This window comes from Ceratina calcarata, unplaced genomic scaffold, assembly GCF_001652005.2.
Source record: "Ceratina calcarata isolate Rehan_Ccalc_2016 unplaced genomic scaffold, ASM165200v1 scaffold337.2, whole genome shotgun sequence".
Lineage (NCBI taxonomy): Eukaryota > Metazoa > Arthropoda > Insecta > Hymenoptera > Apidae > Ceratina > Ceratina calcarata.
This window is the reverse complement of record NW_017156497.1, coordinates 427678-440629: the sequence shown is the minus strand read 5'-3', so window position 1 is coordinate 440629 and position 12952 is coordinate 427678. Positions and strand designations below refer to the sequence as shown.

The following is a 12952-nucleotide window of genomic DNA, read 5'->3' as shown; positions in this document are numbered from 1 at the left end:
ATCCTTAAATGGACGATCGTCTGACTCAATACTAATCGTTTAACATCGTTTTCTAGTACGTCAGCAATGTCCCTGTTGTACGAATGTATAAACACGGTGATAGCCGTGTTAATTTCGATCTCCTCCGGTATGCCGAATCACTCCGATTCGATACAGTTATGTGTTCAGAAGTTGAGGATACTAATAGAGGATTCCGATCAGAATCTCAAGTATCTCGGATTGTTAGCGATGTCGAAGATACTGAAGACTCATCCGAAGAGCGTGCAGGCTCACAAGGATCTTATAATGCAATGCTTGGACGACAAAGATGAAAGTATAAGATTGCGTGCCTTGGATTTACTATATGGTATGGTTTCGAAGAAGAATCTCATGGAGATTGTTAAAAAGCTGATGGTGCACATGGACAAAGCCGAGGGCACTGCTTACAGAGATGAATTACTGTCCAAGATAATTCAAATCTGTTCGCAAAACAATTACCAGTTTGTCACTTACTTCGAATGGTAATCGATTTATCAATAATTATTTATTAACTCCCTCGACAATACTCTGATTAAAATCCATTTTTTGTTAAAGGTACATATCTGTCTTGGTTGAACTGACGCGAATGGAAGGTACCAAGCACGGACCACTAGTAGCAACTCAATTACTCGACGTAGCGATCCGTGTACAAGCCATACGGAAATACGCGGTTCAACAATGTGCCTTACTGTTAGAAAACTCGTACCTCCTAACGGGTCAACCGAGAGCGACGATGTCGGAGGTTTTATACGCGGCTGCATGGATCTGCGGAGAATTTTCTAGGTAAAATTGTCAATGCTCCTTAATTGAAACACGAGGATTAATCGTTTATTAAATGAACAGTGAATTGGAGGATCCTATAGCGACGTTACGGTCGATGCTGAGGTCGCAAGCTTCCAGTTTACCGGGACACATCCAAGCTGTCTACGTTCATAACATTTTAAAACTCGCCACTACGACGTTGTGCAAAGCTGAGAAAGAGGAAGACACGGAGACTATGGAACAGGTACGTCGATTCGATTATTGTACACGAGGAAATACATAATCTTTTTTTATATTTCACAGATATTCGCATTGAAAGATAAAATAGCAGCCTTCGTGTGTAGCGGGGATCTGGAAGTTCAAGAAAGGTCGAGCTCCGCGTTGGTTCTGTTCGAATGTCTGAAGGAAAATCCTGGATTGGCAGAGGAACTCATGGAAGCGTTCGAGGGAGAACTGAATCCCGTCGCTCCGAAAGCGCAGAGGAAGGTACGTCGTTGGAAACGATTTTGTTTTAACTGTCGATGATACGTCGTTCCTTTTAGGTACCGATTCCTGAGGATCTCGATTTAGATTCCTGGATCAACGACCCGCCGTCCGAAAGCTCAGACTCCGAAGACTTGGATATGAACGATATTTTCGTGAAGGCAGACAAGATCAACGATTCTTATGCTAAGCAAGAATTCAATGAACCCTCGCCGGAGGAACTTGAGAAACGTCGCGAGGCTAGAAAACTGGAACAGCAGAATAATCCGCATTATTTAAAAGGAACGTTCAGGTATTCGTCGTCGTATCACAACTCGTCGAGCATATACGAAGACTTCGAGAACATTCCTGTGGCCAAGTTAGACATTCCAGTTTCCTTGAAGATCACCAACAAGCACAAGAGATACAAAGTGCACGGCAAGAAAAAGAAGTCGAAGAAAAGTAAGTGTTTCATTCCTTGAATACTTTGCGTCTCGTAATCACGAGTTAACTTTTAGACAAGAAGTCAGCGTCGGAGGATGAACAGGACGACGTCTATCCCGTTCAGGTGGTCAAGACTGGGATCGGTGAACTGCCACCAGGTGCTGAATTAAGTGATAGCGATGACTACGATCAAGTGGACGTGAACGATCCACACAGAGCTTTAAATATTAATTTAGATCTACCGTTGAGGGACGACGAGAGGCTACCTGTTTTAGAGCATAGAGTCATCGAGAACAATTCGATTCGTGAAACTACTGAAAGTAAAGAAAAGAAAAAGGAGAAGGTAATTTATTCTCTCTCATAATTTAATGTTAAATATCGTACTTACGTTACGTTCAATTAGGGGCACAAGAAATCTAAGAAAAAGGAAAAAGAAATTAAAGAGAAACGTTACGACAATCAGTTAGAGTTGGCCGACATGTGGCTGGAGAACAACGTTTCTTCTGAAAAGATCCACGAATACACGGAGGTTTTCAGTGAGAAGGAAAGAAAGGACGTGAAACGTAAGAAAAAGAGCCAAGAGAAGCACAAGAAGGCTGACGAGGATAAGCATCGAAAGAAGAAGTGCAAGACTAAAAAGGAATCTAAGAAGTCTTCGGATTACGAGGAAACCGCTGGGATATCGACACCTTCGAAAGAGATATTGCCAGAGTTAAGATACGATTTCTCGTACTCCGAAGACGGTGACAAGACCACTTCGGTACAGCAGAGTACTTCGTACGAGGAGCTAGCGAAGAACAAAGACTTAATCGTAACGTACGAATTAAAACAAATTCCTGACGACTCGAAACTAGTCGCGTCCATACTCATTACGAATCATTGTCAGAAATTAGCCAAGGAACTCGTGTTCGACGTGCCGGACACGTCTTCTCTGAGATTAATCAGAAACGTAAGTCCCTTGTGTAAGTAAAACGTTCCATCGTACATTAATTCTGTTTCTCGTTCAGATCGGAGATGAATTTGGTATAAAATTGCCGTTTCAACTGCCTCCGGAAACCAGTAAAGAGACCGAGTTCACTATTTCGGTCTCGGACGTGACGTTCGCTCAGAGGCTGCGAGGCACGCTGACGTATATGTTAGAGAGCAAAGAAAGTACCTTGCAGGAGAAGCTCGACTTTACTATGCACTTACCGTGCAGTAAATTCATGGTCGGCGACCTCTCGCACAAGGACATCCTGACGGAGTTGCTGAAGAGCGGGCAGCTCGTGTACAAAGTGAAAAAGGAAGCCACCCTCCCGCAAAAGTTTGATATCACGTTGAACTCGATTTGTAGCAAATGTAATCTGACTCTCGTGGAACAAATTAACGATACTGCATCCTTGTACGGACACTCCCTGAAAGGACATCACGTGTGCCTTTTATTAAAATACAACGTAAGTATTTTATCCTTGATTATTGATCATTATCGTAAGAATAAGAATAAGGAGGATCTGTTTGATTGTTTAGAAATCGTCGGGTAATTTGCTGATCGAAGGCAAGGGTGACAATAATTCATTATTGTCGGGAATCGGTGAAGAGATTTCCAGGATTCTCACATAATGTTCCCTGAATCCAGAGAAGCGTGACGGCATTCGTTATAAACTGGCTCTATAAAAAATGTATCCGCAGACTAACGAAATATTTTGAACCGACAGAATGTTATCTAAACCTCACAGCTAATTTAGATAAACAAATTTACGATGATACGCGTGTATAAGATGTACACGTGTGTGTACAGATACAACGTTTTAAACAAGAGAGAGAGATTTATTATCGAGAATTGAAGACGTCAGAACGGAAGTAGTTTATTTTATTTCGTTTCAAGTGCAATAATAAAATAGGAATGTAATTTAATTTGAATATCAGAGTCGCTTAAGCGTAAGGAGTACTCAGCCTGATTTTGCTACGTGTAAATATCGCTTATGAATCCTAAACGATGTCCATCGATCATGTTTCATGGATCTATCAAATGTTCTGCCGCAGAAGGTGAAGTATCGTTTTTAAGAGCATTGTTCATCTGTATTATAATTTCAATTGCCCTCGATACTACTTCTCTTCATCCTGATATCTTCAATTCGATGTTATCGGAAGATTACTATCGTACATTGTTGAATTCACTAAAATTGTAAAATACATTACGGATACTCGAGACTCGTATGGGTGTACATCGATGTTTCTCAGTGTATGTAATGATGACTTTGTAATATCGATAATTTAATACACGTAAGGATTCACGATAAGCCGTATAAATAATATGCAATACAATAATTCGTGAAACACCAAATGTACATAGCTAATTCTTGTATGCTGATAAACTATATATCTTTATTTTGAATATCTTCCAAACAGCAACTCTTCATTTGAGGAGTGTTATCAACACACCGGGTTACTTATTTATCATTCACGAAGAACAAATGCAGTGGGAAAATCGATTGGAATGTATTTAAAAACTGAATAACTTTATTTTATTAAAGTTATTCTGTTTGAATAAGCGTTCGGTCGGTTTCGAGCCACTGTAAGTATTGATAACATTAAACGCCAGTAATTTACGTATAAAAATTGAGATTAATACCACATAGACAGAGTTAAGAAAGTATTATACGTATACTAATAATATAAATATTGCAATTTTAATGGATTTCTTATTTAAAATAGTTTTCTTAACGCGTGCCAAAAACGACTTCGTCCTCGAACGTAAAATAAGTCGAACAATCTTTCGTTTCGCNTCGTTGGCCATTTTGGATTTCTAACCAATCAGAGAATATAATCACGGATGTTTCCAGTCGTTGGCCATTTTGGATTTCTAACCAATCAGAGAATATAATCACGGATGTTTCCAGTCGTTGGCCATTTTGGATTTCTAACCAATCACACTTCTCATATTAGGAGAATATGAATCAAAGTAGGTTGCACTAACTCCTGTTGCTGACGTCACACGAGGAGTTAGTGGAACTTCCTATCACTTTATATTTGCCTAATACAGAGTGTATATTTCGAGTCGATTCCGCTAGATGGCGCCACGAGGGCCTCGCAACATCACGTGGCGTCAGTATAACTTAAAGAGGCAACGATAGTTGTGGCTGGTGGCTGCTTGTAACGAGTCTACGCAGGTTAGGTTAAGTTGTGAACGAAACTTCGCCGGGACATGTGTGATGTGTGAATTAAATTGTTGATCACAGTTCGATTAATTATAAAATGCCGTTGATACTGTCGAGTAACCCGCGAGAATGGCTGAACGTCGATCATTACAAAGCTCTGAAGACTCAACATGAATTGGTCGACGAGTGGGAACCGACGCGTGAGGTGTACGTATTTCATTCACATTTTCATAACATCAATCTCCTGTTTTAATTTGTATTAAAATACATCCTAATCTTCGTTATCTATAGTAAAACAACTATTCTTTGAATTTGATTTATGTATTCCATGCGTGAACTTAATTCGGTCTACGAATTTCTTCATTTACTTACACTTTGCAACGTGAACTTCGTATTACAGACCAGTCTGTATTAAATCCTTCTTTTTATTTCAGTTTCCCTTTGAAATATGGAGATTACATGGTAGCAATGTGCGCTGGCATTAGCGGGGTGTCGATCAATTCAATATTCAGGAAGAAAATGAAATTACAACAAAAAGGCGCCGTGTTCACGACCTTCTTCTTGACACTGGGACCAGCTTTCGTCGCATACATTTGTCACAGAGAAGTAAGTGAAACAAACTGGTAAGAAAATAATCGTCAATCTATCATAAATATGTAATTATTTCCAGTATGTCACAAACAAGATACTGCTGTACCAAGCACGGTGCTCTTTGTGTGAAGAATTAAAAGCTGTGTCAATGATCTCTGCTACTGGCTTCGTGTACCCTATGATCGTCTCCTCAGCAATAAATCTCGCAGTAAGTTTGCCACTCGCACTGTGTCGTGTTTCAATGTTTTATCTCCCTCTACGATTCGATTTAGATTGCTGGAAATATGGGATACAGAATTCCTTACATATACGAAGTAAGAGAACTGGCTACGTTCTTCTGGAGTGTCCTCAAGCCACAGTCTAGAGTCCTTGCTGTTTTATTACTGGGAAATGCACTCATAGCTAGCACTGTAACGTATAAACAGCTCCGTTCGATGCAACTCGTCTCTGATATTTTAATTAAGGTTCAACCGTACTTGGAGGACGAAAAGGTATGTTGATTAATAAATAAGTCTATTGTACATTTCGTATATGAGGATAAATAAATATTTTTACGTAGGACGATAAACAGAATATGGGAATGTCTTGAACATTGCATATTCTAGATTACTGTTTAAAAGTTCAATCAGCCAGTTTGTTGTGTATATAATAAGTGACGGACTGTTAGTAATAAATTTACACGACAAAAAATTTGTACAAATTAATTTTATTGCATGTAGTGGTAAAAGTGGTGTGAGAGCGTATTGAAACAGCTCTGGAAAATACAGTTTTAAACAGTATAATCTATATATATATATATTATTATAAAAAATCATTTACACGTACTTCTATCAATTACACACTTACTTATACGCTATTCTTTGTAATTGAGCTAATTACGATTGATGAACAGGTTTCAATTCATTTAACAAGTTTAGTTCTCGAACTGTGATTAGGGAAACGTTTTAAGTACAATTAAACACGCGATCTGATTGATATATTACATACTGCACGTAGTTCGGACGTCGTTATCAAGGCTTTATTTTCGTTAAAAAATATGTTCTTTTATAAAGGAGATAGATAGATAGAAACGAAATGTGTAAGAGGCACCGGACTAGGCTTGCTCAAGGATTCGTGTAGGAAGACGTTCCCTAAGATAATAATAACAACAGCGATAGAACAACAACAAAATCCCGATTCTACGTGTACCAGATTTTGTATAGCAGGTAATATGAAAGATAGAGTAGATACTCGAGATGACTGTATGCACAATTGTTCGATTCTGTTACAATGAATTGGTGCCGCGAACACGCGTGACTGGCCATTATATTATATAGATAATTATTATATTGCAAACAACAATTAAAAGTATGTGTACTCGAATAACAAATGTTGCCAGGCGTCTGGCAAGTCGGGGGTCCTCTGACAGAACCCCATGGCAGTTGCTAGCACGTTTTACCGTGCCAGCGTGTGATATAATCCTGATAGCTTACGGTCACTTTCTCACTCTGGTATCTAGTCAGCTTTAAACTACGTCTAAGATCTGGTGTAACCAATCCTTTGTAGCCTCCTTTATGCAGCAGAGAGTCTATCGTTTGTACTTGGTTCCATCCTAGAATTAAAATTCGTAGATCGTAGTCTTCAGTGTAGATGAAAATTATCAATAAATCGATCTGGGCGACAGACCTTGCTCTATGGCTACGTCTGGTAAATACGTAGCAGTGCGTTTATTGCCTTTTTCATTGTGAAATTCAATTCGTATTCCGTGAACTCCTATCACCCAGTCCAGATAATCTGCCCCATCTTCGAAGTGTCTAAGTATAGAAACGCTGACGTGTAGCCTCGGGAGTTCTTCCAACGTTATCGGATTGAACCTTGAATCCTTGAAAGCACTACAGAGAAACGTTATGATCTTTGTAGCAACGTTTTCAAATAGGCGCGTTTAAGTAGTTTACCTAGTGGTGGCGTATTCTCGTAATCCAGCGTGTAAATGCATCGCGTTGAATGTACCAATGCAACCCCTTAGTCTCATGTCTTTCCCAATTGTCCATGTTACGAATAACGGGCTTGAAAATCGAACGTAAACATTGTTAACCACGTCGGTGGAACGACAACGAGGGATACGCTTTTATCGATGTAGATATCAGAGAACGCAGTCGTCGAATTATAACATTCGGGATATAAATTAATAAGAAAATGATTAAAATTGTAATGAGAGTTCGTAATGTTTGAAAGACGCGTGAACGACGTCGCGGCCGGAGTAGAGAGGCTCGAGTAAACGACATAAAAAAAAACAAACGGAACAAACATTTAAATGAATGAAACGGATAAAAGAAAGTACTCACAAAGCTTCGTTACTGAAGTTGGGTGGTTTTGGGGGGTCTAGTTGGTGCAGTTGGCAGTAAAGGACATCGAAACAATAAAAGCCCATCTCGGGCTGAACTATTATAGAGCTCCGTATGTGGATACCATTTTGTAAACTTACGGGATTGTTACGCGGTATACTACTAGAATCGTTCAGTTTTTGCTTCTTCGTCCCGCAACAGCTAGCTGCCATTCTTTCTCAGTTAGAAAACCCTGCTAACTACCAACGGTCTCCATCATGTCACGCGTCTCTGCTCTGCTCTTCTTCCCTCGTTGCTATATTCCACGATCGCGAGTCCGCCAGATGTCACTGTCCGAGCAACAGCTGTTTCTCCTGCCCGCTAATTTTCTACCCGCAGTTTCAAAAGTTCCATATGCAAAGCAGTTTGTGATCTAAGTGCATGGAATTTTAAGCAAAACACCGGAATGGACTTCGTCGATAGATCCAGATAGATCTTCCAAGGAATCGATAAGGTATTCTATCTTAACCATGTCTAAACTAAAATCGTTTTGACGTTCAGTCATAGTTTGAAAATATTTCGATGTCAGGCTCGAATTCGAAGAGCGTGCAAAGGGTGAGAGTAATAATTGTTAGTTTATAATATAAAACTTTTATTCTTTATTCCAATACAATGGAAGATTTAGGATTCCTTCGTTCGTCAATCCTGGGCTTTGTTTTCTTATTTCGTCTATAAGTACACAATGAAAATGATTCTATTGTCCGAAGTACATGCAATTATTTGTCGAATGCTAGACTTCTAAATGTATAATTGGCAGTTACTCGGGTACTAAAAGTATTTACGTATAAATAAATAATTAATTCGAGACTGTTGCTTGTCTCCGTGAAGGGGACGATGAATTAAAATGATCGGTGGACAAATGAGAAGAGAATCTATCAAAGAAAGATTATTAAATGCAGCCATCTTGAAATTTTCACTTATCCAAATGATATATTTTAAGAAACTGAGAATAATTAACGTTAAAGAAATCAATAGCGATTCTATTCAAGTTTTATCAGTCACAGAATGTTAAAATCACAATGAGATCGTCGTATCTTCGCTTACAACTATATTACAATTACAATTAAATGTATTTCAATAGTCATAATGCAGCCCACTGGTTATTTACAGTAGAGGTCCCGTCCTATCGCATTTATCACACTGCTAAAGAGTATTTGTTACAATCAAAATTTCGTCGAGACTTTTAATGTACAAGAAAGAACCAACAATCGTTTTCAAACGCCTAATACAATCCTTTGCTGTAACGAAACGCTGGACCATAGTATAACTATTTACATTGCTTAAACTTCCATTTAACAATGGTATAAAAAATGAAAATCAACAGAAAATTTTGAATAATCCTCAAAATACGATAACATCTCTTTATACCATTAGCATAAAGAAGTTTAACTAGCTATCATTTAAAATTAGAATATATTCGTATTATTCACGACTGAATCAGAATTAACAATAACTCTCTCTTTCTCTCTCTCTCTCTCACTCTCTCGTTCTCGCTTAGTTTAATCTAATGTAACAACTGTAATGCACTGAAAAACACGTATTGACACAAAAGTTAAGCCGAAAATGATAACTGCTCTCCTCACACGAATCGGTAGAAAACTCGTGTCTTACCTAGTAAAAGAACGGTACTCCCTATTTTGTTTACGTGAATTTGTACATTGAATGTTGTTAAGCAGGCAGTGAATTGCAGGCAGCAGCATCACTGTGCTAGAAACTCGATCGTGTTCACTCGTATACTCGTGAGAAAAAATGTACAACCGGCGGCGGCGGCGGCGGCGGTATGATGGCAGGATTCTATGTTAATTCTATTCACGGACCGAATCATACTTAATTGAAAAGCACGTGACGATATATACTATGGTACAAGTTTTTTTTTTTTTTAAATCCGAACAGTTCTCACATGTAGCCTCGTTATAAATATCCAAGTTAGAAGTCGATACACACGTATTATATTATGTTACGTCGATTAATCGTACTGGTGTGATAAAAAATGAAAGAGTGCCATCATACTCGGTGTATCGTCATCAGGGGGAACTGTGTGGTATCATCAGGGGGAAACTGTGTATGCAGAAGCATACAAAGTACAGTAGGCACCATTTGAAACAATGAAACATCGTGAAGAACAGCCGCCTCCAATGTCATTTTCGTTTGCGTACGCCGCGCTCGGCAGGCTCCTGGGACGACGAGAATCGATGAACACGCGGCGGAGGATTCGGGTGTGACGACGGGGGACAGGGCGAGGAGTTCTGGTCCCACCAGAACGAGGAGTAATCCCATATCGGTACCATCACCGGTGAAACGGGGGGCATCGGAAGAGGATGAATAAATGCTGGCTGATTACGCTGTTGCGCCGACCCGTCCTGACCGGCCAAGTAACTGTATTGCGTGTTGTACAGCAAATGAGGGGGCGCGTCGTTAGGGTGTACCAGATTCGGAGCTAGCTGGGGTCCTTGGCCGGAACCCCAAGCCAGCTGCTAGCATCGTCGACTATGCCAATGTGTCATGTAATCCTGATAGCTTACGGTAACTTTCTCGCTCTGGTACCGGGTCAGTTTCACGCTGCGTCTGATGTCCGGTGTGACCAATCCTTTGTAGCCACCCTTGTGCAGCAAAGAATCTATCGTTTGTATCTGGTCCCAGCCTGTTGGCAATAGATTAGATCAGTACGAAGTAAGAGGAGACGTCGATCTCGCGAATACGAACCTTGTTCCGTCGCGACGTCAGGCAAATAGGTGGCAGTTCGTTTATTCCCCTTCTCGTTATGGAACTCTATACGAATCCCGTGTACACCGACTTCCCAGTCCAAATAATCGACACCGTCCTCAAAGTGTCTCAGAATCGACACGCTTACGTGTAAACGTGGCAGCTCGTCCCGCGTGATCGGGTTAAACCGTGAATCTTTGAACGCACTTTGAAAAGTTTCTAATGTCTTTAAAAATATAAAGTAACAATTATTTAAGACGAAGTTTAAATCGTTTTACCTGGTCGTCGCGTACTCTCTAAGCCCGGCGTGCAGCTGCATTGCGTTAAACGTACCAATGCAGCCTCTTAATCTCATATCTTTTCCGATAGTCCATGTTACAAACAATGGGCTATAAAATATAACTGATCAATTAGTACGTAAAGACCTCATGCATCCGTTATCGAAATCTTTTTTGATATATGGATTGTAACATGGACTCAGTGATTCGAGAGAAAGAAAGGCGGAACACACACACACACAGTCTATCTATTTCGTTTCTTTATTTTAGCAACGTTTCGCGTGTAGCAAGACGGTAACAAAGAAGGTGAAGGATAGTGCGAACGGGGCGCACGTTGAAACGGGAAAGAGAGAGAGCAGCTGATGGCGACACCGACAGAGATGACTAAGTGCGATAGACTGAGACAGAGGGGAGCGAATGCGATCGGGGAAAAGCGAGATTCACAATTATTGTTGCTCACAATGCTTCGTTGCTGAAGTTTGGCGACTTCGGTGGGTCGAGCTGATGCAGTTGGCAATAAAGAACGTCGAAACAGAAGAAACCCATCTCGGGTTTCACTATCACGCTGTTCCTCAGCTGTATCCCGTTTGTTAACACGGTACCGTTGCAAGGTACGCTAGACGAGTTGTTCAGCTTCTGCTTCTTCGTGCCACAACAACCCGCGGCCATCGTTATCAATTCCTCTGAGATCTATTCACGACTATTGCTCGTATCGGTCCTCGACCCACAACACGTCTCCCATTATTCCTCCTCGCCTGCGACAGAATCGCCCGCGTTCCGTTAGATGTCCTCCTATAACCTGAAACAGCTGTTCCCCCGTCGACATTTTCGTTCCTGCGCGCTTTCGGCCATAGTTGAAATTGAAATTTCCCGGTGTTTAACGTCCTTCGGTGTCCTCTCGTTATTTATCACGTTTTTAGACGCGAATAGTCGACGGTCAAGTGAAATAGTTGACAAGGACGAGTAATGAAAGTAGTTGAAGATTAGGAACGGTTAAAGTAAGGATAGGAACGTCGCGTTCGACGAGGAAGTCGATTTGTCGATGCGTCAAGCGTACGCGTTATTTATTTCATTCTATCCGTTAGATATTCGGTTTTCAACTACGTGCAGTGAGTAATGTGCAATTTCTATCGCGATTGTTGTTCAGAGAACAAGTGTTGTGCATTGTTGAATTCGTGTCGCGTGGATTCGATTTGTAAGAAACGTCGTCTGTCGTTTGTCTTAAAGATGTCAGCCGGCGGATTGAAATGAGCTGAATGTAATTACTGGAACTATGCCGAGGGCACTGGCTCGCCTGTCCCCTTACCTGGCACCTGTTCACGATGCATCGAAGCAGCCCGAGGCGTGACAGTAGATTTTACCCGTAAGTAACAACGTGTTTCTAACTCTCCGGTTTATCGCCGATTCGCATTTATTTCGCCAAGTTTTAGTGTTACGATTCGTGCTCAGTGAATTAAACAATAAATCAATTAATAACGCTGATATTATAAATGAACGCGTGACCGCATGAGATCGTTGTACGGCGCATAAATTTCACGCATCGTACGCGATTATAAATTAATACGTAATATCGAGATTCGGAATTTATATTAATAGTTAGAACGGCTTTGTGACAATCCAATAGTTATAATCGCTATTAATATAGCGTACGTATCCGAAGTGTAAACAGTCGCGAGTAAAAGATAAACAATGAGTTTCGAACGTTGGTGCAAAGGACGACGCAAAATAACGTTGTTGTTGTCCTTGCAGAATTCGAAGAAGCATCGAGGTTAAAAGTGCGTCGCAGGAACCAGCAGCCGATGGAATAAAAATTGGTGAGTTTTTCATTTCTATTATTGAAAGTTTGATGATTATTCGTTTAAAACAAATGTTCGCGTGGTTATACACGTTATATAAATGTGTCATAATACTAGAGTGACTCAGATTTACGCAATCTTTACGCGGCTCTGAGTCTGATTTTTGCAAATAGATAACACGCGTGTTCAATGAATGGAAAATATGAAAGCGAGAATCATTGAGCAATCTTTATAATCTATTTAATAACAATCGTCGATGGATTTTCTCACACGTCCTTGCGTTAATCGCACTTGACGATGAGTCTCCTGAAATATCATTGACGGCGTTCTAATTCGCGCTCGAATTGTCCACGGTTCTGTGGTCAGCGGCGCACCTTAAGTGAAGAGTTAATTACAAC

The 12952-nt window shown here is 40.4% G+C and overlaps 3 protein-coding genes across 7 annotated transcripts in view; 2 read left to right on the top strand and 1 right to left on the bottom strand.

Annotated features, from left to right (window-relative positions):
* The window catches only part of garnet (adaptor-related protein complex 3, delta 1 subunit-like garnet), an 8559-nt gene extending 4200 nt beyond the window's left edge, over positions 1 to 4359 (top strand). For all 4 annotated transcript variants that reach the window (XM_026813509.1, XM_026813510.1, XM_018024761.2 and 1 more), the window contains exons 6-14: positions 57 to 500; positions 574 to 801; positions 862 to 1024; positions 1084 to 1266; positions 1323 to 1704; positions 1761 to 2029; positions 2090 to 2635; positions 2694 to 3119; positions 3193 to 4359. In XM_026813509.1, the coding sequence (XP_026669310.1) occupies positions 57 to 500; positions 574 to 801; positions 862 to 1024; positions 1084 to 1266; positions 1323 to 1704; positions 1761 to 2029; positions 2090 to 2635; positions 2694 to 3119; positions 3193 to 3285 (2734 nt within the window). In that variant the 3' untranslated portion in view covers positions 3286 to 4359. The remainder of the gene's footprint in view (positions 1 to 56; positions 501 to 573; positions 802 to 861; positions 1025 to 1083; positions 1267 to 1322; positions 1705 to 1760; positions 2030 to 2089; positions 2636 to 2693; positions 3120 to 3192) is intronic.
* A 348-nt stretch (positions 4360 to 4707) lies between these two features.
* Positions 4708 to 6820, top strand: LOC108625054 (uncharacterized). 2 transcript variants are annotated; one of them, XM_018024757.2, is made up of 5 exons: positions 4708 to 5030; positions 5258 to 5429; positions 5494 to 5622; positions 5687 to 5905; positions 5974 to 6200. In XM_018024757.2, the coding sequence occupies exons 1-5, from the start codon at positions 4921 to 4923 to the stop codon at positions 6001 to 6003; spliced, it is 660 nt and encodes a 219-aa protein (XP_017880246.1). In that variant the 5' UTR covers positions 4708 to 4920; the 3' UTR covers positions 6004 to 6200. The 2 variants fall into 2 exon arrangements, with proteins under 2 accessions (XP_017880246.1, XP_017880247.1); XM_018024758.2 differs by lacking the exon at positions 5974 to 6200 and adding an exon at positions 6467 to 6820 and having other exon boundaries at positions 4709 to 5030.
* LOC108624970 (uncharacterized) lies at positions 6376 to 11589 on the bottom strand. The gene is made up of 8 exons (XM_026813514.1): positions 11219 to 11589; positions 10759 to 10869; positions 10481 to 10686; positions 10266 to 10418; positions 7739 to 7955; positions 7349 to 7459; positions 7080 to 7285; positions 6376 to 7005 (listed from the first exon to the last, which is right to left on the bottom strand). Exons 1-8 carry the CDS (start codon positions 11425 to 11427, stop codon positions 6839 to 6841), a joined length of 1380 nt encoding a protein of 459 aa, XP_026669315.1. The 5' UTR covers positions 11428 to 11589; the 3' UTR covers positions 6376 to 6838.
* Between the last annotated feature and the right edge of the window lie 1363 nt (positions 11590 to 12952).

What these genes read in the sequence shown, in the direction of transcription:
- LOC108625054 (XM_018024757.2), top strand. Translation starts at nt 4,921, where the DNA reads ATGCCGTTGATACTGTCGAGTAACCCGCGAGAATGGCTGAACGTCGAT. An exon ending in CATACATTTGTCACAGAGAA is followed by an intron (nt 5,430 to 5,493) that starts GTAAGTGAAACA and finishes AATTATTTCCAG; the next exon opens with TATGTCACAAACAAGATACT. An exon ending in CGTACTTGGAGGACGAAAAG is followed by an intron (nt 5,906 to 5,973) that starts GTATGTTGATTA and finishes ATTTTTACGTAG; the next exon opens with GACGATAAACAGAATATGGG.
- LOC108624970 (XM_026813514.1), bottom strand. Translation starts at nt 11,427, where the DNA reads ATGGCCGCGGGTTGTTGTGGCACGAAGAAGCAGAAGCTGAACAACTCG. An exon ending in AGAGAGTACGCGACGACCAG is followed by an intron (nt 10,687 to 10,758) that starts GTAAAACGATTT and finishes AACTTTTCAAAG; the next exon opens with TGCGTTCAAAGATTCACGGT. An exon ending in AGACGTAGCCATAGAGCAAG is followed by an intron (nt 7,006 to 7,079) that starts GTCTGTCGCCCA and finishes TTTTAATTCTAG; the next exon opens with GATGGAACCAAGTACAAACG.